Source organism: Echinops telfairi, unplaced genomic scaffold (genome assembly GCF_000313985.2).
Source record: "Echinops telfairi isolate 266 unplaced genomic scaffold, ASM31398v2 ScPeMD7_7;HRSCAF=31, whole genome shotgun sequence".
Lineage (NCBI taxonomy): Eukaryota > Metazoa > Chordata > Mammalia > Afrosoricida > Tenrecidae > Echinops > Echinops telfairi.
This window is the reverse complement of record NW_022103904.1, coordinates 3,955,034-3,979,905: the sequence shown is the minus strand read 5'-3', so window position 1 is coordinate 3,979,905 and position 24,872 is coordinate 3,955,034. Positions and strand designations below refer to the sequence as shown.

Sequence of the window (24,872 nt, the reverse complement as noted above, 5' to 3'; positions counted from 1 at the left end):
TTGATGAGGAGGGCAATGAGCTAAAATTAAGTTTTTTGTTCCATGTCACAAGGTAATAGAGTGTGGGTTTAAATCCAGGCACCTGAAGCAAGAATTCATATATTTAATCTAAGTAGTCACCGAACGGGAAATTCTAAGTCCACGGACCTCAAATATAATGTAGGAATGGGTCTTCAGAGTAATAAAAACTGGATTTAATCTCAGTTCTTGGAAGCATTTGTTGCATGAATATAGATACATTTCTATTTCTGTTCTGAGCAAAATAGCCTCTACAAGCTAGAAATTATTGCACTTAACTCACCGTGACTTAAGTCACTGATGAGATAAGAAAACAAATCAGAATGTCTAGCATAAGATATCTCATTTAACACACAAAGATTTTTATAGCCATTGAGTGGATTCTGACTCACAGTGACACTATGGAACAAAGGAGAATTGTCCCCTGGGCTTCAGAGACTAGAAATCTTTACAGGAACTTAAAGGTTTATCTTTCCTCTCCAGAGTCCCTGGTGGTTTGAACTGCTGACCTTGTGGTGAGCAGTCCACTGAGTAACCCACTATGCCACCAAGGCTCCTTATCTCATTTAGCAGGTACAGAATAAATACTTGTCTTCAGCCCATTCTCCCTATAGGAGACACTAGAAGCATTGCTCTGCATCTGCTAGTCTCTCTTCGTTCCCAACAACAAGGCGATCTGGCCCTTACCTACCACTACAGTCGGCAAGGGGAGACAGTAACAACTGACCTGATGGAGACTCCAAGACCATAAGCACATTACCTGTTGAGATCCCTTCCCATGCCACATGCTATCGATTCTGGAGCTCCGACTCTGGAAACCAAACATGTAAAGGAGCAGCGGCTAAGGCGCTTGGTTCCCTGAGTCACCAGTCTGGCCCACGACCATTGCCATCCATTATTTCTCTACATTGTATATTTCCTGCAAAACCTCAAAGCCCAGTAAGTCCCCTTTTCTTGCAACATTTAGAAAAGACATATCACACATTTAGGAAAGGCAGCTTAGTGAGCCACACTAGTCTAAAGATTTGGAGAATTTGCATGTCCAAATTCTCCAGTTCCCTTTTTATAAAAATTTCCATTTTCTCTAGTTCCCTTTTTATGAAAACTTCCAAATCATGCCTCTCCCACCACCACCACGTTTCCTCGGACACTATTCTTCTCAAGGACACGCTTTAAGCACAGCATAACACTATTCAGCTGCTCCTGGGCCAACAGCCCATCTGTACTTGATGTTCAAACCCTTTGAGGTCTGGAGTGTTTATTTCACGTGGAGATGCAGAATCCCAGAGGAGTAAAAAACCTGCCTCTAAGGGCAGGCCCCTAGAGGCCTGGCATCAGACCAATGACTTCTCTCCCCGTCCAAAGTTTCCTTATTTGCACAATGGAAATAAAATTCTCTTGGGAGGTTTTGTAAAGATTAAGTCACACTAAATTGTGTATAAAAGCTCTCAGAATAATGTCTGATATCTGATTAGTGCTGAAAGAACAGAATCCACACAATAGATTGCTGTAAGAGCCCCCAATAATGATTTTTTTAAAATACGGCATAAAAACAGAACAGAATCAATTATTATTACTCATTGACATGGTGTAGGTATCCAAATGCTAAAAACGAGTTCCTAAAAGTACTTTTGACTCATTCGTCCCAAATAGAGCTGTAGTCTTTAACGTTTCAGAGTGTTCCAAGTGTTAGCAGAGTTTAACTAGACCCGCAAGCTGCATTCCGAGTTACTTTGTTGTGGTTGATGGTGGTAATGGAAGGGATTTGGCTGTTCGTGGGTGTGTGATGTCACTTTTATATAGATCATCGGAGATAAATATATGGGACCTCCACCCCACTGATGTGTCCCTGACTTTCAAGACATGAGCGCTGGCGGCGCTGTGAGTTAGGTCCACCGCTCAACCTCCCAGATGCTGCCTGGGACGCAGGTGGGGCTGTGAGCGCTAGGAAAGATGTGCAGCCTGAGAAACCCTATGTGGCAGCCAGAGCCCTCTCAAAGGCACAAAGACACTAATCCACCAACTTCTCTTAGATACCCTGCGGCTGCAGCTCACGAACACCTCCGCCTTTTACACCTACCTGCTCCTCCTTCTCAAGAGTGCCGTCTACTCGGCCACCGTTGCTTTCTACCTGCTTAGAAGAGCAGACGTGTGGGGCCCGGCGAAGAGTTCCTAACCGAGAGGAGGAAGAGAAGGAGCCATCATCTCTTCACTCGTATTGTTCCCGAGCTTTCTGCTGAGGTTCAGCCCGGTTCTCTTTCTGAGCTGGGTTCTCCCAGTTGCCGAGTGTGTTTCTGTACGTGTTATTGACAACCTGAACCCCTGGACAAACCAAGACACCCCTACTTTGCAACGATAACAAAACATTCTGCAAATACCTTGGGGCAGGGTCAAGGGTCACCCACGCCAGCCTTTAGTACCCTCTTCCCCCACCCCCGAAATCTCCAATAGCTTCTCCCAGGCGACCCAAATGCACACACTGGATGCCGACCCGGTGGACCTTGTGGTCTCACCCCTCCCCCAGGCACTAGTTTCCACTGCTTCCACGCAGGCTCCTGACGCCCTGTGTGCAGGAGTGGAAATGGGCTCCATTGTCTGTCAGTGGCTGGTAGTTTGGGGAGTAAATCACCAGGCATGGTTTCTGAAGCATCTCCCTATGGGCTCTAGTCTACACACTTATTCATTAACAGTGGGGCGCCTTACCATTTTTACCCCGCACGACTTCTGCCCAGCCACCTAATGCAGATAACCGCCTTCAAACCTTCCATTTTATACCCCTGAAGCCACCATGTCTGTGCTCCTTGAATGCTGTGCTTTGTTTTTATATATTGGAACAATAAAGCTCAATAACAGTAAAACTCTACGCTCGTCCATGTACTCTTTAATTTGACAGAATCTGATATAAGAAATAGTCTGGCTATTAAGCAATGAAATTTCTGATGTGGATGGTAGGCTATGTATGCCTGCCAGGCCCAATACCTTTCAGCCTACAGCACAACTGGCACCATGCAGAGAAGGAGCGTGGCATGGTGGGAGAAATACAGGACAAGAAGTCAGACCTCATAGATAAAAATATTTCACAGGCTATTTGGCCTGGCTCTCACTTGCTGCATCATCTGTGCTTGGGTAAGTGATGTACCTTCGTATACCCATATTTAAAAGAAAGTGTTGAAATGAAAACATTCCTTACTAGGTATCAGATACTGCTGCAAATACATGCAGACTTGTTTAATTCTCACCATATCCCTTGGAGATATGTACTACGCTCTCTGTTCTTTAGATGGGAGAACCGTCGCAGAGAGGAGCTGATGCGCAGCCCCACTGTCACACAGCTCCTAAGAGAGAGCTGCGGCTGGGAAGCCAGCACCTTAGCTCCAGGAGCTCTGCTCTCCATGTCTGCAGCTGTGCTCTTAGTAGACACATGTTACCTTATTAAAATATTATTAAACATTGAAATAATTAAAATAATGAAATGTCCTTCCTCCTAGGCTAAGAACTGACTGAAGGGAATTATATCCTTATCTGTCCGTGAATACTCTACTTTTGCAATCAGAGCTCCTACACTGCTTTTGCAATCAGAGTTGTAGGTCAAACTATCACATGACTTTCCATACTGCAGAGACTTTTATAGATAGGCTACCAACTACCACGGGAAATATGTGATTAAAGTCCCCCCACCCCCCACACCCGATACCAAAAGCCAAACCCACTAGGTACAGTCCCATATGTGATGGAAACATTGGACACAGGTTTGTACAATTCTACATAAAAATAATCGTCTCAGTTGTCTTTGCACTAAAGCTCCTCATACCTTTATTAAAAAGAACAAAACCTTAATGATAAGATTTAGCAACATTTTTACCATCATGAACTTTCCTCTACTGTTTTGGAATTGTTTCCCTCACAGGCTCCATATCTTGAATTCTTTTTAATCTATCAAGCAGGACACAATAATTTAAGCAATAATTGATTTTCCACTTTTTATCAATCAACTTCCTATATAATTGGCACGCAGAAAAGCTACGCAATTAGAGATAACCAGAGATATACCAAGATAATCTAATTTAGGCCAAAGCCTAGAATATCTGCATTAGCCATGAAGTTTATCTGGTAAACATATGGTCTCCGTCATGGTTTTTGTTTGCTTCGTTTTCTTCTTTTTCAGTTATAGTAAGTACCCATCACGTAGGGAGCGCTAGGAATTCTGCTAGGTAGCTTACAGTCCTTATTTGTGATGCTCTCAACTGCACCAAATACAGGCACCAAATTCATCCCATCAATAAGAAAATCAGCCTCCAACAAGAGAGTTCATCAAATGTTCAATGTCAAATTCTGTGTACGATTCTAGGTTTGTTTGACTGAAGGCCTGCTACCCTATCCTTTAGCTCTCCTCTCGGGTGCTCTTAAAGATGACTGTGCACTGGACTTTATCCTAAGAAGGCCTGGTGGCCCTGTTGGGTAAGCACTGCATTACTGCCAGCAAATTCAGTCATTTAAACGCACCAGTCACTTTCAGGGAGAAAGATGAAGCTATCAATTCCTGTAAAGACTTACAGTCGTAGAAACATTTTATAGAGTGACTATGAGCTGAAATCAATTATAGTGCAGTGGATTTGGGGCTTTGGACTTTATCATAGGTCATACTTTAAAAATAAAAATTCCTTAGATCACTTTAATGCGCAACCAATGTTGAGGCCAGTAAGTGACGGTCATCGCTCCAGAACTCCACCACTGGTGCCCTAAGCAGTGGAATGATTTTGGAGTATGTTATACAAGTGTAGAACCTGCTTCATCTTCAAAATATTCTTGCCGCTTGACCCATCAAGTTCCTGAAACAAAAGGTATGTACTATGATGTATATAAAACAATATTTAGTCACTGTAGTGATATGTGTACCAGCCAAAAATGAACTCAAACACCCAATAAGAAATTAATAAAATAAGCTGAAGGATGTTTCATGATGGACATGTGCATTCTACGGAAATATGATTGTTTTTAAAAATGGAAAATTAATCAAGAAGTACTGTTGAAAAATAATATGCACAGCATGACTCCCTGAAAACATTGCTAGATAATGCACACACTCGGTTCAAAAGTCAAAGCTATAAAATATTCATTAAGGACCTTCCTAGGCTTGTTTACAAGCAAGCAGCCATCTAACTGAGATGTCAACTAAGCCCACACGGAAGAAGCACACCAACCCCCATGATCCAAGGATTGTAAATTATATAATCCAAACCCAAAGAAGGGAATAGTAGCAGAGCTTAAATTGTGAGACTCTGCTGTGCAGAAGGCTATGGATGACAGTGGAAACCCAAAATACATTTGCAGGATCTTCGCAGGGAATTAGCTTCCAGTGGTTTCCCTCTGGTCACAATGGAGGGATGGGAATAGCCTGGCTATCAGAGTATGGTACAGATTACTATAGTAAACTGAAATGATAAATCCGACTTCAATGATTAAAACCTTGCCATTTGATCTCCCTTTTGGAGATCAGTTAGGACATGATCTCATTTCTAATATTTTCTGGGTTTTCTTTTTTCATATTGGGGCTTATTTATCTCCGTTCTATTTTGTCATTGCTGGTAGCCTTCCTGACTCAATGTTATGGCTATGTTTTGAGGGATTTGAAACCCATCTTAGGTGAATCCAGAGACAATAAGTGGAGTCAGGGTCCCTGTGGTATGGAGGGTGATTGGAGGGGTCATGAGGAGGAGCCGCTATCAAGGAGTATAAGGACATGTTTTTTAAATTGATTGTGGTACTGATTGTATGGCACTGCTTGGTATGAGTGAAGTGCTGAATGGCATGACGTCTGGATTAGGTCTTAATAAAATGGCTTGGGGGAAAAAGAGAGAGTCTTCTTTGTACACCTGTAAAGGGTTAACAGGCTCAGGATCCCAGGGTCCTACCGGTCCCATAGGGTTGCTCTGAGTCGGAATCCACTCCCTGACAGAGCTTGAGTTGCTTATTTTTTTATTCTCATAAATGTAATTGGACTTCTTTAGGTCAAATACCAAGCAAAACTCAAACCCACTGCCGTCGAGCCAATTATAACTCATAGCCACTCCAGAGGATAGACGCCGAACTACTCCTGTGGGCTTCCTTTCGGAGGCTGCACATCTTTGTCAAACCAGAACATTTCATGTGTCATGGGGAAGTTGGAGGGTTTGAACTGCTGACCTTACGGTTCGCAACCCAACACAGAACCCACAATGTCACCGGGGCTCCTAAGACCAAACGCCTGACTCTCTAATGAGAGGTTTGGGGTTATTTCTGAGTTGCCAAAGCAAAGAGGGGTAACGTTTCAAATCACTGAAAGTTCAGTGAGGCTGACTTTGCTGGCAGGGAGTACTAAATTCTGTCTCCAGTTGCTTCTTATGTCTTAGCATCTTCCTTCCCCCATCCGCTGCCCTGACGCTAGGAAATAGAAGGGACTGGGGGGTGGAAGTGGTGGTGGTGGAGACAGCGGGTGGTGTGAGAACAGCAGTGTGGCTGATGGTTTGTATTTTCTCAGGCTTCTTTTGTTTATGTGCTGGGCTACCTGTGGTCGATTCGTGGAAAACACACCAAGCCAGGCCAGCCCTCCTCAGGGCTGTGTGCGGGGTGGCTAGGGTGTTAGAAGATAAAATAAGGACAGTTAAACCACTAACTCTGCTCCCTTTCAAAAGGTCACAATGAATACACATAAAATATCCAGCCGCACATGTATGAGATGGTTATCAAACGACTGGGTTGGGTTCCCTGCTTTTTTATCTAAAGGTTACCCTAATTAGCTACTGCGAGCTGGAAAATTTATACACAGGAGGGTGTAGATATAGTACCGTTAGTCTACTCATAGGAGACTGTTCTGAAGGAAACAGCGAGTACTGATTGTAGGCTTAAAATAAACCTTTAACATCTTACCTGTGCATTCAAAAGCATGCTTCTCCCAAGTGGTTGTTACTGTATTCTTGTTTTGTTTTTGCAGTGTAGACCGTGAGACTCAAGATTTGGGTCTGTGGGTCTATTATCTTAAGTAGACTATGGGCATGGATAACAGATATGGTATGCTTACTGTCCCTCAAGAGGTATGGAGACCCGGAGTTCAACTGTGTGACTGAATGACAGAAATCAGTAGAACAATATAACTCCCTGACACGGAGTCAATTCTGACTCATAGTGACCCTAATGGGTTGGGTAAAACTGCCCGTGTGGGTTTGCCAGACTAACGCTACAGGAACAGAAAACCCTGGCTTTCGTCAGTGGAGCAGCTGCTGGCCTGGTGCGACGTGCAAACACACCACCACCGGGGCACCGGGCACCGGAGAACAATATCAAGTCTATCTTAAAGGAACAACATGACTTTAGAGCCAACCTAAGAAGGCTTAATAGAAGATGTTTGTTCATACCAAGTGTGAACTGGGTCCATTAGACGAGGGCTGGTCACCATGTTCCCACCTCTGTCCTGTGCAAACATGGTGTGGTGTAGATGTCCTGGCCCAGAAGTTTGTACAGTCAAGTCATATCCCTAATTTGGCTGAGCTTTGGCATCCTTTGAGGGCCAGTCACATCCTACTTGCCCAACCAAGCAGGTGCGGGGAGAGTTCTTTGCAGGGTTAAGTGAATACACCGACATGCTGACTTGGGTATCATGCATGGGTTTGGTGTGTGCAATTCTATCCCCATGATGGGGTGTCTTCACCATGTCCACCCTGTTGGGTTCCTGAGGATGTGGGCCCAAGGCCAAACCCTGAAGAGTTTGCCTGAGTCTCCTTCCACGCGAGAAGCCCTCACGGTTTACCGTGACCTCACCTGGCGCCTTCCTTACGCAGTTGGGGTAGCCCTGCTCTTAGAACAAGCACAGAGGGTGCTTGGTTTGGTCCAAAAGATGCCAGTTTCCATCCCAAAACAGGGCCACAGAGCCATACACAGCTAAGCCTTTATTGACGGTCAGAAGGAAAGATGAGGAAAACCAAGAAGCATGTTGCAAAGATTCCATGTTTGGAAAAAAGTTCACAATATAAGTTGGTTCATTTGAATTACAATTAGCCAAACACAAAGGAAAAACAGCAGTTTCAGAGTGTGGGTTCAAAATAAGGGAAAGACAGTGTTTTGTGATAAAATAGTATAAAATGTCAAGTAACACCTTACATTGATTCACAGTCCCGCTTGTTCCCCTTTTAAATATCTACAACCGTAACACTTTAGGTCAATTATATGATGTAAAACAAGAAAAAAGTAAGCATTTTCATAGGGCAGATTTTATTAATGCTTTAAAACTGTACAAAGAGTGCATGTGCGTGAGTTAAAAAACACAAGGGAAAGAAAGATAGGGTGTGAAAAAAAGAAATATAAAATAAGGCTGAGACATAAAACAAAGATTCCATTCTGTGAATCGAAAGATAAAGGTACTTCGGTTCCTAAAAACATGTTATGTTAATATATTAAGAAATGTTTTGATTGGGAACATAGCACACGACTTTTCTGCAAGGATTCCATGAACAGATCAGACTCATTCTCACTGAACACACAAGGGATCATCAAACGATCATATGAGCCCCAGGCAGCTTACTAAACGTATGCGGATAGAGTACAATGTCTGTGAGGTATTACAATAAATAAATTCTTCAGGAGTCGTCCGACCAAGTCAGCAGGGGATGGCACCCCTTCAACTGTCCTGAGGGAGATCCCCGTCCCCAGCTCTGACGACTTTCAGGAGGGGTTTTTCACACTGGGGAAAGAAAGAAAAGAGAGAAACGTGTTTAAGGCACTGGCAAAAGGCAAACTGCCGTTTGCCTTCCATTTTTGTAACACAATTTGTGTCCTGAAGTTGGGCTGGATTATAGATACACAAACCAAAGAGCCGTATGAGCATTTGTTTTATAGCATCTTACAGTAGGGTTTAACCCGTCACGTACCTGCACGTTTGCTATCTGTCTAAACTGCTGATGTGGGAGGAAGGGGCTGCAGTGTGCTGGGTGGGCACAGGGGAGCAGGAGGGCTTCTTTGAGAACTTTCTCCTGGACTCCACGACCTTGGCTGACCAGCTGATCTCCATCCCGGTCTCCCAAGGACAGGGATCCTTCAACTACTCCTGCCTTCCGTGATTCAATGGCTGGGCAGGGCTGCTGCTGTTACAACTTACTTCTGTGTATCTGCCTTGTATTTTATAAAGAGAGACTGCTTTTCTTTGATGGTTTGAGGGATTTAACCATGTATCAAACACTCCCGTTTTTAAAATCAAACATCTTTCATCGCAAAGCCCCAAGCCTTCTAGGGACCCGACAGCACTGGGTTAGAATGGGTGCTGGTACCACACTGCGGGGCTGGCGTGCAGCTCATAGCACGGTGGTTAAGCACCGCACTGCTAGCCGCACAATGGTCTGACCTACTCCGTGGGAGAAACGGGTGCAATGGGTTTGGGATTTCTTTTGTTTTATATCAAAATACATGCAGCTTGAGACTCTGAGGTGTTTTCCACACTTCACAATGTATAGTTACAGAAGTAAATAGGACACATCGGGCTCTATATTTGGCAATCAGTCTTTGAACTGGACTCCGAGCACGCAGAGAAAGGTCTGCGTAGTTGCTGGCTGTCGTTGGGTCTCACTCACTTTAACAAAAGGTGTCTCAGAGATCGAGGAGGGGCTTCTCACTGTCCTGTTTCTCTTCAGCTTCTTCATCAGATCCTACACAGTGGGGGTGAAGGAGAAACAAACAAACAAAAAACATTTCCTTCCATCTAATTAACAAATGCTTTCTTTAAAATGACAACACATAGAAATAAAAGTTTAAATGAAAGATATATATGTTGACTCCTTAAAAGATCCGGGCTAACAAAACTGCAATTTTACACTTTAACCTTACTTCTTGGGGGGTAGGGGGGGCATAGAGGTGGGGCGTGGTGGGCTTTTGGAACATAATCAATCACTGCCACAAAGGATTGCAATTTACATACCACTAAAACTATTCCTCTGCCATGTCTTCTTTGCTTAGAAGCTTGCCTACATTTCTACGTGCAAATAACCTGGTGCACTGGGACTGACAAGCAGCTGACCGTCGTGTTTAAATTCACTTTTCCGGTGAGTGAGAGAGAGTGGGGAGAATGACTCCAGGTGGCCCCCCCTCGAGGAGCGTTCTGGGCGAGACACTAGTGGACTCCTATGACTCATCCTTCGGACCTCGTCATTGTACGGGGAAGAGTTCTTTCCCTAGGCTCCGTTCCTGGGAAACCGGTACCAACCATGATACAGCTTTTCCCCAGCAAAACTGAAACACCAAACTCGTGGCTGTGGGTTGCTTCAGACTCATAGAAACCCCGTGGGACAGTGTAGAACTGTCCCACGTGGTTTCCTGGACTGCCACACCCTCCCCCCAGGTGCGGCTGGTACAGTGACCCTATGCCACCAGGACTCCTCTTTGCCCCATCATCACAGGGGGGTGGGGTGGGGGGGATCTATGTATTAGAATAAAGCTTCAATAATCACTACATTTAAATTTTAGGCTCCCTGTCACAATTATGCTTACAGACAGTTTATAACAACATGAAAAATGTTTATGCTATAAATAAAAAGAAAATACTAGATAAATCTTAAGATTATTATTTGCTAAAGATAAAAATCCAAATACATATGTGCAATTCAGAAATGAGAGGAAAGTAACCAGGGACTTTCAAAGTATTTGCTATAGAGTCAAAAATTTCTATCAGAAATTTGAATGAACTCTATGACATTCAAATGGTAAGACTTTTAAATCCTGGGATTTTTAAGTATAAGTACCGTATATGCTTGAGTATAAGCCAACCCGAATATCAGCCGAGGCACCTAATTTTACCACAAAAGCTGAAATTAAAAAAGTGCTGGAAAAACTCAGCTTATACACGACTATATACGGTAATATAAAGTCAGCCGTTTGCAACCACCAGGTGCACTGTCTGAGAAAGAGGAGGCTTTCTACTCCCGTAAAGAGTTACAGTCTTGGAAACCCACAGGGGCAGTTCTACCTGACCTATAGAGTCACTATGAGTCATCAATGACTCAATGGCACTGAGGTTTTTTGTGGTTTTTTTTAATAAAAGGAGTATGGCTATAATCATGTGACATTATACACACATGTATGAAATTTATAGGAGAAAAGGCTTCAAAAAGTTGTGGAAAAGATCCATCATCTTTTAATCCTATTTCTCCATAAACACTTCGAAGTCCCGATGTACAACAGCCATCAGCACTCAGTGGTTGTTCGGAAACCCACCCCCTGCACTGCCACTGAATTGATTCCCACTCGTAACAAGCGTCCTGGGGCCGTGAATCTTTACAGGGGCAGACGGCCTCCCACCTTTCTCCTGTGGGCCAGCAGGGGAGTAAGGACTGCTGAACTTGCGGTCAAATTTGTAGGACAACTCACAGCGACTGTGTAGGATGGAACAGAACTGCCATTAACTGTGGGTTAATGAGACTATAAAGCTTTACGGGAGTCAAAGCGTCATTTTTCTTCCATGGAGCAGCTACTGAGTTCCAACTGCTGACCCTGCGGCTCGCAGTCCAATGCATAATCCCCCACGGGACACACTCTCGGGACACTGATACTAGGAGGCTTCAATGCACCACTTATGGCAAAAGAAGTACAGAGACACTCAGCCAAGACACAGGAGAACTGAACCCCGGCCTACATGACCTCACAGACACACAGCACACTGCACACACAGTAACAGTGCACACGTTCTTTTTCCCAGTGCACATTTCCCATCAGAGACCATGTGTGAGGCCCAAAAGCAAGCCTCAATAAACAGAGCCTTCAGTATGGATCACAGCGTAAAATTACAAAAACTCCCGACAGGACCAGAGGGCCTCATCTTTCTTCCACAGAGCAGCTGGTGGTTTCGAACTGCTCACTTTACAGTCAGCAGACCAATGAGTAACTCACTATGCCAGGTGATTTTAAAATCTGCTTCGTGCCAGTTTTTATAAGAGATATGTATTACTTTCATAAATTGAGAACAGAAATTTAAAATACTTTAATTTTAAATTCTTGTGAGGAAACCAAGATAGCAGGTTAAGCCTGTAACCTAGTCACACTCAGAGAAGTAGCAGTCTGTCTCCACTGACGCTTTAATTTTACTAATCCCCTACAAAAGTATGTTGGTTGTTTTGTTGTTGTTTCCTGTAAGAATGCTTACAGCCAAGAACAAATTTAGTGTAGGGGAAAGGCTGAGAATTTTAAGAAAAGCTTACATTCTGTGTCTCAACCTCATAAATTCAATTTAGTTCAGGTTAATTTTTTGGTAAAATACAAGAATAGTTTAAGAATATGGTGGTTGGAAGGCTTTACTCTGCAGACTATTAACCGATGGTAAGTCATGGGGACAGATGCTGGTGTGGTTTAACTGCCTTCTCACTCTGAAAGCACCTGAGGAAGACAGTCATACCAAGGCTTCCTGTCTCCCAGCTCATGCTCCACCACCAGGCATTTGAGCTTCATGAGGCGCTATGTCTTAGAATTATCTGAAGTCCCAAATAATTCTAATTCTTTAATGAGAACATAATAACGTGCTCATTACATCATTTTAAAATGAATCTTAGGGGGTTCTTGCTACAGCCAAGTGCGGGGTCAATACTCTTCCTGAAAAGCAATTACCGCATATACTCGAGTATAAGCTGACTCGAATACCAGCCAAGGTGCCTAATTTTACCGCAAAAACTGCATTAAAAATGTGCTGAAAAAACTCGGCTTATACACGAGTATATACGGTATAAAGCTGGCTAACACTGACCACAGTGAACATTAATGCTCGAAAAACTACAGACTTTGAGGAAGAACAGTGTTGTTCTGGCCTGGGCTTGCGCTCGTCCACTGGGGCACCCAGCTTGATAGGCACGGAGATTCTGCCAGCGTGAGACAGACAGAACAGGGGTGCTAAAGAGAGCTCATTTAATTTGAAGTGGGAAGAGATGACTACATCTAGTCTCACTGATGAAAACAGACACATTCTCTGCGGGTAAACACGAGGGCCAGCAGTGCCACGAGTGCCTGCGGTCGGTCCTACCCTGCAGTTCGACCAGCAGGTGCCTGGCCGAGGCTGGGTGTACATGTAGTGTGGCCCCAACAGAGTGTGCGCCAGGCAAGCTCTCCTCAGGCTGCGAGCCTGGCTCAATGATGGTGCTGGAGCACGCCTTTGTCCAAGTACTGGCTACTCCGATACAGACACTGGGAAGCCCCTAGGGCTCAGGGATGAAAAAGAAAAGAAAAAATTATAAAGAAAGAACAACACCTGACAAGGGTCATCGGCAACCATGAGTGACAACAGCAGCACCATTTTGGGGAAAAGCCGGAGTTACTGCAATCTATATCTACCATGCCCAATTTTCAACAAAAAAACCACAAGACGTGTAAATAAATCTTCAAATGTGACCTTCTCTGGGAAAAGAAAAACGAAAGAGCAATAGAAACGGTGTCTGTGTCTCTCCGGATTTAGCAGGTAACAACTTCAAAAAGAAGTTGTTAATATTGTATAAACAGAGAAAGGGGTGACAAAAAATCAGTAAGAGATATTTAAGAAGGAGCGATAAATTACCAAAAAGAAGAGAATTTTTTTAAAAAATTAGGAGTTGGGAAAAGTATGAAAAACTAAAATTCACCGAGGAGCTCGAGAAAGTACTGACTGAGAAAGGAAAGAATTCTGGAACATAAAGATAAAATTAATGGAAGCACTTATCTGAAGAGCGGAAAGAAACAGACTGGAAAACATGAACAGACTCCCGGACCTGTGCGTTACCATGAAGCCTGCCAGCACAGTACATGTAAGGAGAGTCATTCTGGGTAGAGGCAGGTCACAGCTGCTCTGACATCTGACTCGCTGCCACGGAGTTGACGCCACCTCCCAGTGGCACTCAGAGCAGAACTGCTACTTGGGGTTTGTGAGATTCTGAATCCTTAGGGAAGCAGTTTCCGCCTTCTCCCTGGGAGCAGCTGGTGGATTTGAACTGCTGGCCTTGGGGCTAGCAGATCAATGCTAACCCACTGTACTATCAGGGCTTTTACATATCTATTAGGGGCCAATCTGTACAATATCAAGAAGTGCATGACTTTAGCTACTGTTTAATTTCAGACCTGTTTTACTTTTAGCTAGGGACCTAACAACGAGAAAGCTTTGTTTTAGATAAAAGCTTTCTTTTACCAAGCATATTAATTCCCCAAAAAAGGTTTTCAGTGTTATTTCATACATTGAACATTCAGATGTTGCAAATACAATACAATAAAGTAAGCCGCTGTGTATGCTTCTTCAAGTATTAATTTGTCTTTTTTCTTAAACAGAGGCACTACCCAACAGTGTTTAGCTTCAAAACTCAGTAAGATGTAAATGCATCTCACAACCACTAGGTGGTGGTACAAATCACAGGCAAGAGGCACAGAGGAGCAATGGAAAGCTTGCAGAATGCTTGGGGTGGTATTTACCGTACTTCATTATGATCCTGCTGTTTGGAACGTCTAATTAAGAAGACGCAGTGCTTCTGAGAAATTTTAATAGTCTCAGAAAAGTAAGTGGCTATATAAAAGTGTGAACTATGTGATCTTCCATTACAAAATAAAAAGAATGAGCTCTATATCTTTCAACTGAGCTGAATAAAACAAAGCTTCTCATGAGATAATGGAAAGTTTACTATTAATTCCAGTACCTGTTGGCCTAGAAGCAGACTTTCTGCTAAGCCATATCTGTACGTTATCTGGTTCTGTGTTTTTGGGTGTTTTAAACATTCAGACCCAACATCAATAGTCCAGAATACCAAGGTATTTGGCGTTCTCCCAATATGCATTTCATACTGCCAGGCCTTTGATCAGTGACAAGGCCCTCTCAGCCTAGAATCTGTCTTATTGTATTGTGTGTTTAAAATAGTTATTATGCTAAAAAAATTACGATGTTGCTCAGTGCTGGGAAAAGAGAGTCTCTAACTCAGAGAGCAGTAGTGTGTGTGTGTGTGGGAGGGGGGGGGGGGTCACTGAAGAGGATGGCCTTCCATGGGGAACCCAAGTTCTGGTCTTAGGCACTCCATCTCATCAGTCAGTGGAGGCACGCTGCCCCGATGCTGAGCGTATCTCAGCAGAGCTTCTGGACCAAGCAGAACAGCAATCAAAGCCTGGCGATCTACTTCTGGGAATCAGCCAGTACAAATCCATGGATCACAGTGGTCTAATCTGTGATCCTCAACGGCTGTGTGCAGAGCCAGGCAGGGCTTTGTCCCATGGTGCGTGCGGTCCCCACCAGGTCTGAGCCGACTAGATGGCAGCTGACGACAACAACAGTCATGGTGGCTAACTTGAGTTTACATCGCAGTGGTACAACGCGCCCAGGCTACTGCTGAAAGTTCCCGAAGACTACTCGAGTGGAGGGGTGGGAGAGGCCGATGGAAACCTGAAGATAGGAGTGGGGACGAGGATGACAGAGTTGGGTAGTGTTAGGAGTAGAAAAGGCGAGATGTACAATGAATGGTTTCAGGGTTTTAGAGTCTAGCATTTTCAGAAAGTTAAAAACGAGGGAGTGGGTGGGCACAGGGGTACTTTCTGCCACGCTAAGAATTTCTGGCCTTAGCGAATCCTCAATCCTTTACGCCGCAGAGTTTTGAGCAGGGGAATGACAAAGTCTGCCTAGCTTGGTAGTGATAAACATGGACTTAAGTATCGGAAGCCGAGTTCAAGTCCCCACTCCACCACTTACATGTGTGTGACGTTGGGAAAATGACTCACTTTCGCTTCTCTCTAAAGTTGGATAATAACACTCCGGCACCAGAGTAGTTCTAAAGAGTTACTGTTGTCATTAGCTGTCACCCAGTCCACTCTCACTCATGGGGCTCATATGCGTGCAGAACGGAACTGCTCCACGGAGTTTTCAAAGGCAGACTGAGGTGCTTCTGGGGGGTTCCAGCCACCAACCCCTCAGATTCAGCGAGTAGTTAAGTCAACAAAGCGCCAAGGACTTTCATAAAGTGGCTGCCACAGTAAATGAGCCAATATTAGTAAAGGCCTTAGAACAGTGCTTGACATTGACTGAAAGTAAGGAGGCTGGTGCAGGGCTTGAAACAAGAAAAGGCGGAACTGATTGAAGTTGGGGATGACGGAAACGGGACAATTCAGATTACGATTAAGGAGGTGTACATGAAGCAGGGAAGAGGGACAGAGCACGGTGACTGTGGGGTGGAAGCCGCCAGGTCTGTACAGTCAGACCTTGCAGACCTGAGTAGGGCTGGGGGTGAGGTCAGTGAACGGGAAGAAAGGCACTATGGAGAGCACCGTCTGCCTGCCTGCCTTCTGAGAAGCAGCTCACACAGCACAATGCCCATGCTCTTTACCGCATGCATTTCACATCACATCCAGGGCACACTCTACTGACTTACTCCCATCTCTGTTAAAGTCGGCTACGTGTACTGAAAGAGAGTCAGAGACCTAGACCGAGAGCCAGAGAGACCATGCAGGCCAAGTTCTTGAATAATCAACACAAACACAAATGATAAATATTTTACCTGCTTCCGACTCGGGAGGGGAATAAAACTGACCGTCAGAAAGACCACCAGGTATAAGTGCTGCCCTCTCTGAGGCATCTTGAACTATCAGGAGTCCTAGAAGGAAAGGAATTCAGATGCCGGGAATGACGTTATGATTCGAGTAACTTCTCACAAGACTGAGCATGGTACAATGGTGTCACCAGTACATCAAAGTACTCTGGAAACCTTTCAGTCATTCTACCAATGGCACTGGCTTTTGTTTTGTTTTTTCATTTACAAACGATGGACCAGTACTGTAAAGACATCTACGAACTAGTCAACTGCCTTATGTCACGGAGGGGACTCTCGGACATAGGATTTATAGCAGCTTTCCCTTGGAACACACTTACCTCTTAACAGTCATCAGCAATCAGGAAACCAAACCAAAAAGAAGCCAACGAAGAACCGGGCGGCGGGCACGGTCTACTGTCTATGTGTGCCTAGAGAAATGTTGACTATAAAGTGCATCCAAGGGATGGCATTTTCTAAATATGAGTGCACTTCAAAATATTCAGGGAAAATGGAATTAAACATGGGGGAAGTTTTCCACGTATTTTTTGGAAGCCCCTTTGTATATAGAGAGTATTTAAAATGATGAAGGAACTTTTATGAAGTTAAAGTTCTCCACAGAGCACAAGCTAGAAGACATTAGCTGATGAATGTTTTCTAAAAAATGAATCTGCTTTTGAATTTTAACTTTCTCCTTAACAGATTTCTTCTCTCTGAGATTTACCTAACTGAAATGACTTGCAAGGATGTGTTCCCTCCAGTCTCTAGTGCTATCACCATCAAGCTTACCTTTCTGTAGGACAGAAGTGTTTGGCTTTTGGTTTTCCTATTAGGCAGGGAAAAGTGAGCAATGACTGATCGGAGCATAAACGTGGCACATCTTGAAACTATAGGGTCTCTGGTTTGATCTCTTGACTAGGCAGCCTCCAGTGGGTGGGTGGGCCCGGGTGGCTTCCACAATGATCTCATATGGAGAAGAAAACAGCCCAATTCAATTAAGCAGCTAGTTCAAGGCATCCCTCTGACTTCCTAGGATACCGAGAGCCATGAGCTCAGCAGGGCTTTGCCAGGGCTCACCAGGAAACCCTGCGAGCTCTCGCACCAGCGCACAGTGAGCTCAGCGGGAGCCTGAGCTGGTTAAGCATGTCTCTGCCTGGCTGCCGTGCTCCTCGGCACTCCAGTCATCCTGGGTTTGGAAACGTCCCAGCGGGAGGGTAGGCGCTCCACCTGGATCTAATCGTGGCCATTCAAAGCATCTCTCTGACCTTCTCCTGCTCTCTTGCAGCAATGAGACTTGGAGCAGCTGCTGGCTTTCGTTGAGAATTTCTGCCTCAGCTCATCCAAAACTGGTTTCAATTTCTCTGCCCCTGAACAATGTAGTCTGATCCTGCGCAGGGAACAGTTGACATCCTATCTTTACTCTTCATAGGGACAAAAGGCCAGCTGGTCTCAGGAGGAAGAGGTGCTCTTTGTATTGCTGCTCCTAGATGGGTGCTCCTACTGCACCCATCTTCACACTACTCCTGGTCCAATCCTTGGAGAGAGGTGCCACATTCTCTTACTGTCCTTTTATCCAACCCTTCTTCTGATTCCTGCTGTAGCCACTCAAGAATAGAGATGGGGATGGGGGTGGGGGCAGGGGGTGGGGTGGCCAAGTCCCACCCACCCGCAGCTCCACGCAGACCAAGGCATCCTCACAGCCAAGTCCCCAGTCAGTAGCAGGAAGCTGATTCTGCGAGAAACTTACTGTTTTCTTCTTCCGCTTCTTGAGGTAACACTTTGAAATCCAGGAACCAGGTCTCGATCCAGGCGAGGATGAATGAAATGATGGGCAGCACATAGCCAAACGCCCCCTGTGAGAAAAGCTGGCCAGACAGGTCCCGGCAGGAGAGGGAAAGGCGGTTACTATGAGCTCACACGGGGCGGCAAGGCTTGGTCATTGCAGAGAGAGAAACGCTAGGCCATACCTTGGAGAGGATGACTTTTGCTAATAAAAAGGCACTGGTCACTGCCGTCGTCAACTGAAAGACAGAAAACAGCACCCTCTGCTTAGCCCTCGCCTAACTGTGAAGTCCCCCTCCCATGGGAACTGTCACCCACCTGTGCCACAAGAGGGAGAGTAACCGAAAAAGCCTGGCTTGGTCCCAGAGCCTGGCACCTCTGCACACCCCTCCAACTCTACCCACTAAAGCCCAGACCGGGGCAAAGCGGGCTTCTCTGTGGCACTCAGTTTCTCACTGGCAGCTTCCAGGTTTCCCTTCTCCCACTTTTTAGGAGGCTGATGAGTTGGGGGACTTGGTGGCATGTGGGTTGCGTGTTGGCTGCTAACTACAAGGACAGTATTTTGAGAGCAGCTCCGTGAGGAAAAGCAGTGGCTTTCTACTCCTCTGAAGATGTACAGGCTCAGAAATCCACGAGGGCAGTTCTGCCCTGTCCGTAGGCTCGCGCTGACTCGGGATGGACGTGAAGGCCGTGAGTTTGGATGTGTTGGGAAAATAAGCTTTGCCCATCAGAAGTTACAAATCCAAATCCACCTCCACCACTTAAAAGGACCGGTGAAATCCACCGGCGGGGCTCTCCCTTGGGGCCGTGATGCCCAGAGAGAATCCCAGAATACCGGGGCTTGACACACCTTGTGAAGCTAAGAGTTTGAGCAGGGTGAAGCCTGAACCAAATGAATGCCAACAGCAGCAGGTTAGGAGGCTGTTGGCACTGACTGATAGAATGGAGGTGTGGGAGCTTTAGGTATCATGTGCAGTATTTGTTAACACAGTTTCACAAGTAGTACAGATTAAGCGAACACAGCAAACATTGAGGTGCTTGGTACAGATGGGTTTTTACATGAGGATAAAACTAATTTACAGGTAGACACTAATTGCTCTTTCGGGGCCAGCTGACTTCTCCTTCTGCTGCCTGGCCTCTCTCTGCCAGCGTTTTTAAAAACAAGTCTGAAAAACAACAGAGAGGATTTGTTAAATCTGATCTGTCCCTTCTAATAATTTGAAAAGAGATGGTCAAAAGAATATCTTAAAACTCTCATAGAGTAGGTCTAGGTGAGCCACTTCTCTGAGATACATGAGACAGACGGTCGGACAAACACTAATTAATACATATTATGGAGACTCTGGAACAAATGGGGAACACGGTTAAAAAAAATTCAGAAGGTACAGTCACTATAATTATTGTGACATGGACAACAGTCTTCAGAAAAGGAAGTCAAATCTGGCCACGGCTGATCCACCTGCACCTGTGAGTGTGAGCTGCCTCCCAGGCCTGCCAGTCTGTGGGTGATGAAAGGAGCTGGTCCAGGCAGACAGCACCCAGATGAAATCCGCCCCATGATGGAGGCATAGACTCCCCTGTCAAGATGGTCAAGCCCTGAATGGGCCCCTACACATTCTGGGGGGCATACACCCTCATCACTGGGCAGCGGGTCACTCTAGAGCAGAGATTCTCACCCTGTGGGTCGTGACTCCTTTTGCGGGGGTCGAAAGACCCTTTCACAGGGGTCGCCCGATTCATCACTGTAGCAAAATGACAGTGATGAAGTAGCAACGAAAATCATTTTATGGCTGGGGGTCACCACCACATGAGGAACTGTATGAAAGGGTCGCGGCATTTGGCAGGTTGAGAACCACTGCTCAAGAGCAATTCTCCCTGGACTGATGAGCTCGGCATGGCTCCCCGTAGCCCTGCCTCATGTGAGCTCGCAAAAAGTGAGTGTGCAGATATCTGTGGAAACAGCAAGAAAAATAACAGGGAGAAGAGCTGCCAATTCTTCTTTCAACCAGTGTTTATTAAGCTTACCCTTTAAGACTGAAAGAAGGCAAACTGCTGGTGTGGGTTGGGAGTGGATCAAATGTTATCAAAATGAGTCCAAGTCAGGAAAAAACAAAACAAAAAACATGAGGCGGTGTGACGCGAACCAGAAAACTGCCAAATATTGCTGAAGCCGTGGTACTGAGCTCATCTCGTATGCCCAAAGTGGAGTCAGAGTTCTTGATCAATGACTACTACTCTGGGGCCTCTGGGATTTCTCGTTTGCTTCAGTGTCCACAGAGATGAATCTAGTTACATCGGAAAGAGGCCCTGCAGCTTTCAACGGACTGAAAACGGGGAGGAGTAAAATCAGAGGAAGATGGCAGAATTAAACCCCACTTTCAACAGCCTCTTAGCCCGGCTCGGTGCTGTGTGAGCAGGTGCTGCCCCCCACCCCCACCCCGCGAAGATCAACCACTCAACCCCGCAGTACTCACCGCGATTGCCCACCAATGGCGCAGTCTACACACAGCATAGGCAAGAATTAACACTTTAAATCGAAAAACTGCCAAAAGCTAGTTTGAAAGAGACAAATATTTAAAATAATATATTAAAAATATTATTAAAGAAAGAAAACAACAGGTCAATATTAGAGGAAGGGAAGCCTGCCTCTCAAACTTCACCGTACCACGACCTAAGTAAAGCATTTGAATTAATTTCCCATTATCAAAGAACCTGCCCTTAAATGACCCCTTTTTTCTTCCTATTTGAGCCCACCTGTGTATCTGATGGGGTTATAAGACGGGGGAATCTGCTGACAGCTGAAATTCTCAGTCCAGGTAGAAACACTCCCTCGAAGGAGGTACCAGCTCCCAACACTCGGGGTTAATGGTATCTTGGTGAAAGGCCAGCCTCTCTCAGTAGCTAGCATCACACTGAAGCTCCTTAAGTGTACTTCATCCTACATGACCCCTCATCCCAACAATCCCGAGAGTCCACTGTTACCACTAATCCCAAAATACAGGAGGGAAGCCAAGGGAGAGGGAAGGGAAATCCTTAGTCACGTTGCCAGGAGATGAACCCGGCCGCTTGGCTCCAAAGGGCAGCGATAGCAAAGCTGTCTTCGCAACTCTCATTCATGAAAGGAATGGACACAAAGTGTGACCCATTTTAGTGGGCAATCCACTACTTGGTAGGGAGATGTCAGGGGACACTTGAGCAGTGAGGCAGGACAGGGATGTGTCCTTACTAATCAAAACTACCGAAAGGCTAAGGATGCTGACAAACCCACCAGACCTTGGAGATCTGGTTGGTGGCTTAACCAGGCTTCCTAAGAGTCCTTGACTCAAGCCATTCCCAGATAAAATTAACAAGGGCGAAAACCAAACCAAACCAATAGAAAACCCAATTTCATCATTACATGTTAATAGTTTTAGAGGAAAGTATCAGAAATTTTGGACCCCAGCACGCTCTGCTGCCCATGTACATGACTGAGAGTTGGGCAAGAAACTCATTTTGGGAAAAGTGAGGGGATTGCACTCTATCAGTCATTTTCTAAATATTCTGCTGTAGCCATGGTTTCAACAAAATCCCAAGGGGAAGCCTAATATACTAAACTGATGAAAAGGTGACTAATAACTCAGACTAAAGGCGGCCCTAGCCTGACCTGTGTACATGTCTCCAGGCATCTACTAGAGACAGGAAATAAAGTAGGGAAAATAGACCTGGGGGGGGGGGGGCATCACTGTGAATTCTGACCATCTGTGCTGTGTCTACTACAATGTTAAAGTCACACTGACATATACTATCAACTATAAAGCTCTATCTATCAAACCACTCAATGTTACAGTGCGTCCTAGGAAAAGAATGCAAGCACGTGTTTAGATAAAAGTAATACCTCGTCTTGAGAGAAATATAAACTCTATATATTGTCCAAGATTACTAATAAACAACTTCGTTCAAAAACTCCTATTGCAGCAGAATAAAACCTAGTTATTATGAAAAGCACACCGAGATATAAATCTACTTAAAACTGAAAAGGAACATCATTTTCAGCATGAAATTAAATGAAGAGGTGAAACTTTCCTTTGGTCAATAGGTTATGTCAGTGGGTGTACTACTTCAACAATGTGAACTGGCAAAGGAAATGGGTGTGGCTTTTTCTGTCACCCTCTGTCACCCTCTATTCATCGGCCCTCTTCCTTGAGACAGGCAGACCATTCCTCACAGTGGGAAGGTGCGCTGAACGGGCCCCTCCCTGCCTCAAGGAGAAGGAAACGTTCAAGGGAGCAAAAAGGAATGGCTCTGCAGCTGAGGCCTATTTAGAGGGAATCCGCCTTTTTCTTTTTCCCATGTCTGAAAGAAACGATAAACCAGAAAACACTTACAAATATATCAAAATAGGAAGAGTGGTAGTCATAGTGCACGACTTCCTTCTCTAGTGTGTTTTCAATGCCTCCGTTCACCTAGGAGGAGAGTGGAAGGTGACAATCAGGAGAGATGATTCACGATGACAATACTCAAGAACATGCAAGTGCGGTTGGCCCTGTACTTGTTGGCCTGTCGTTTTAGAACCCACACATGCTAAACCATGCAAGAGCATATGTTGAACAGCATGCCTACTTCTTAATTTTGAATTCATTCACTCAACAAATATGTAATTTAAAACAACGTGCTGATATTTTGGGAAACTTAAGTGTTAAAAAAAAAGCCTTTTTCTTTTTCTTTTCCATCTTCCCAAAACTCCAAACTCAGTGTCTTTGAGTCGACTCTGACTCATGGTGAGCCTATAGGACAGAGTAGAACTCCCCCTGTGGGGCTCTGAAACCGTAAGTCTTGATGGGAGTAAAAAGCCTCATCTTTCTCTTTTGGGGAAGATGGTGGTTTCAAACTACTGACTTTGAAGTCAGCAACTCCTCACCACTACATCACCAGGGCTCCTTTATCCCATCAGGAAGAAGACCATTTATACTTTTATCCAGAGCCTCCCTAACTTTGTTATCACACGTTTGGAAGGCCAACGGGCCCCTGTTCTCTTAGCAAACATCAATGACAGCAGTTACTGTGGTGTAGGAGGGGTAAACAATGTTTCTCTGTTGTACGATACGTTTTAATATACACCACTGTAATTCAATTTAACTGTTTAAAAGTTCGTTTAAAACTTAAGTTCATTTTATTCACTTATGGCATTTTTAAACTTTGCACTCTTTTTAACTTACTTTTTGTCAATTAAAGTCACAGTCAATGATGAAAATAAAAGATAACATAAACATTCTTTCATCTCCCAATTGATCCATCAAAATGAGTTCTGAACAATAAAGTTTTAAGACCTACATATTATAGAAAACTTTTAAAAATTGAGAGAGGGTGGGGGAAAGAGGAACTGATACCAAGGGCTCAAGTTGAAAGAGAATGTTTTGGAAATGTTGCTGGCAACATATATACAAGTGTGCTTAATACAACTGAATGATGGATTGCTATAAGAGCCCCCCCCCCCAATAAAATGATTAATAAGGAAAATTTTTAAAATTGAGTGAAGGATCCAAACTGGACCCAAGCATATATACATCCAAACTCACGGCCATTGATTCAACTTTGACTCACTGCATCCCTATAGGACAGAGTAGAACTGGGTTTCAGAGACTGTAACTCTATAGGAGTAGAAAGCCTGATCTTTCTCCTGTAGTGCAACTGGTGGTTTTGATTTGATGAACTTGCAGTTTGCAGCCCAATGTATAACCACTACAACTTATTTATTTATGTACATATACATATATATATGTCATATCGATGAGGCTAAGTTAACAGAAGAAAAATTTGTAAACAGAAAGTTAACAGTAAATTCATATTGTATATTATTGTAATTCTGGAACAAATCTTGTTTTCTAAAACCCAGACCCAAACCCACTGTTCTTGGGTACTTGCTCGTTAGGTATTTCCTCTTATTTGTGGAAGCATTCACTTTCATTACATGCTTGCTGCAGTGACTATTGCTATGCAGGTGCTTTGAGCCTCGGCCAAAAAACCTTTTTATCAAATAAAACTTGGCGGTACAAGATCTGGGTTGAAATCTCAGTTCAGCCACTAATGATGGGAATTTAAACAGGTCATGAATCCTCTGTGAACCATAATTCCTTAGCTGTAAAACAAAGCAACTGGCTGCTTAATCATTTCACGGGCTCTCCAGAATTAAAATTCTATTGTTCTATGATCACTAGGTTCTATTATGTTCTTCCTATATTCTTCAACGCATTCTGGGGGTGGTCAGAGGGAATCCATGTTTTGTAATGGATTGGTTTTATGGGCTGGGAATTCAAGTCAAATAAAACAGCCTTTTTAAATATAATAGAGCCTTCCATTTCCTTTTGTCTTTATGGAAAATAATGAGATGAATATTATCCAATTTTATAAGCCCTCTGTACTATCATCTATTAATTCTTCATTGTAAGGGAGAACTTATCTAAATTAAATGTTAAAGAGGAGAAAGTTTATTTTTATGATATTTGCATGACTAGATCTAAATATAGAAACTCAGTGGCTGCTTTCAAAATGAATTTTGTTCCTCCGTTAGGA

The 24,872-nt window shown here is 44.3% G+C and overlaps 2 protein-coding genes across 2 annotated transcripts in view; one reads left to right on the top strand and one right to left on the bottom strand.

Moving 5' to 3' along the window:
• Positions 1-2,309, top strand: part of LOC101648180 (T-cell receptor gamma chain C region C10.5) — a 58,664-nt gene extending 56,355 nt beyond the window's left edge. Inside the window, exon 6 of the mRNA XM_045286409.1 lies at positions 2,052-2,309. Coding sequence (XP_045142344.1) covers positions 2,052-2,194 — 143 coding nt within the window. The 3' untranslated portion in view covers positions 2,195-2,309. The remainder of the gene's footprint in view (positions 1-2,051) is intronic.
• Positions 2,310-7,925: 5,616 nt separating this feature from the next.
• STARD3NL (STARD3 N-terminal like) overlaps positions 7,926-24,872 on the bottom strand; it is a 46,134-nt gene continuing 29,187 nt past the window's right edge. Inside the window, exons 3-9 of the mRNA XM_004708025.2 lie at positions 22,688-22,765; positions 20,798-20,875; positions 18,509-18,562; positions 18,289-18,406; positions 16,512-16,607; positions 9,615-9,689; positions 7,926-8,731 (exon numbers count right to left, since the gene is read on the bottom strand). Of these exons, the coding sequence (XP_004708082.1) occupies positions 9,631-9,689; positions 16,512-16,607; positions 18,289-18,406; positions 18,509-18,562; positions 20,798-20,875; positions 22,688-22,765 (483 nt within the window). The 3' untranslated portion in view covers positions 7,926-8,731; positions 9,615-9,630. The remainder of the gene's footprint in view (positions 8,732-9,614; positions 9,690-16,511; positions 16,608-18,288; positions 18,407-18,508; positions 18,563-20,797; positions 20,876-22,687; positions 22,766-24,872) is intronic.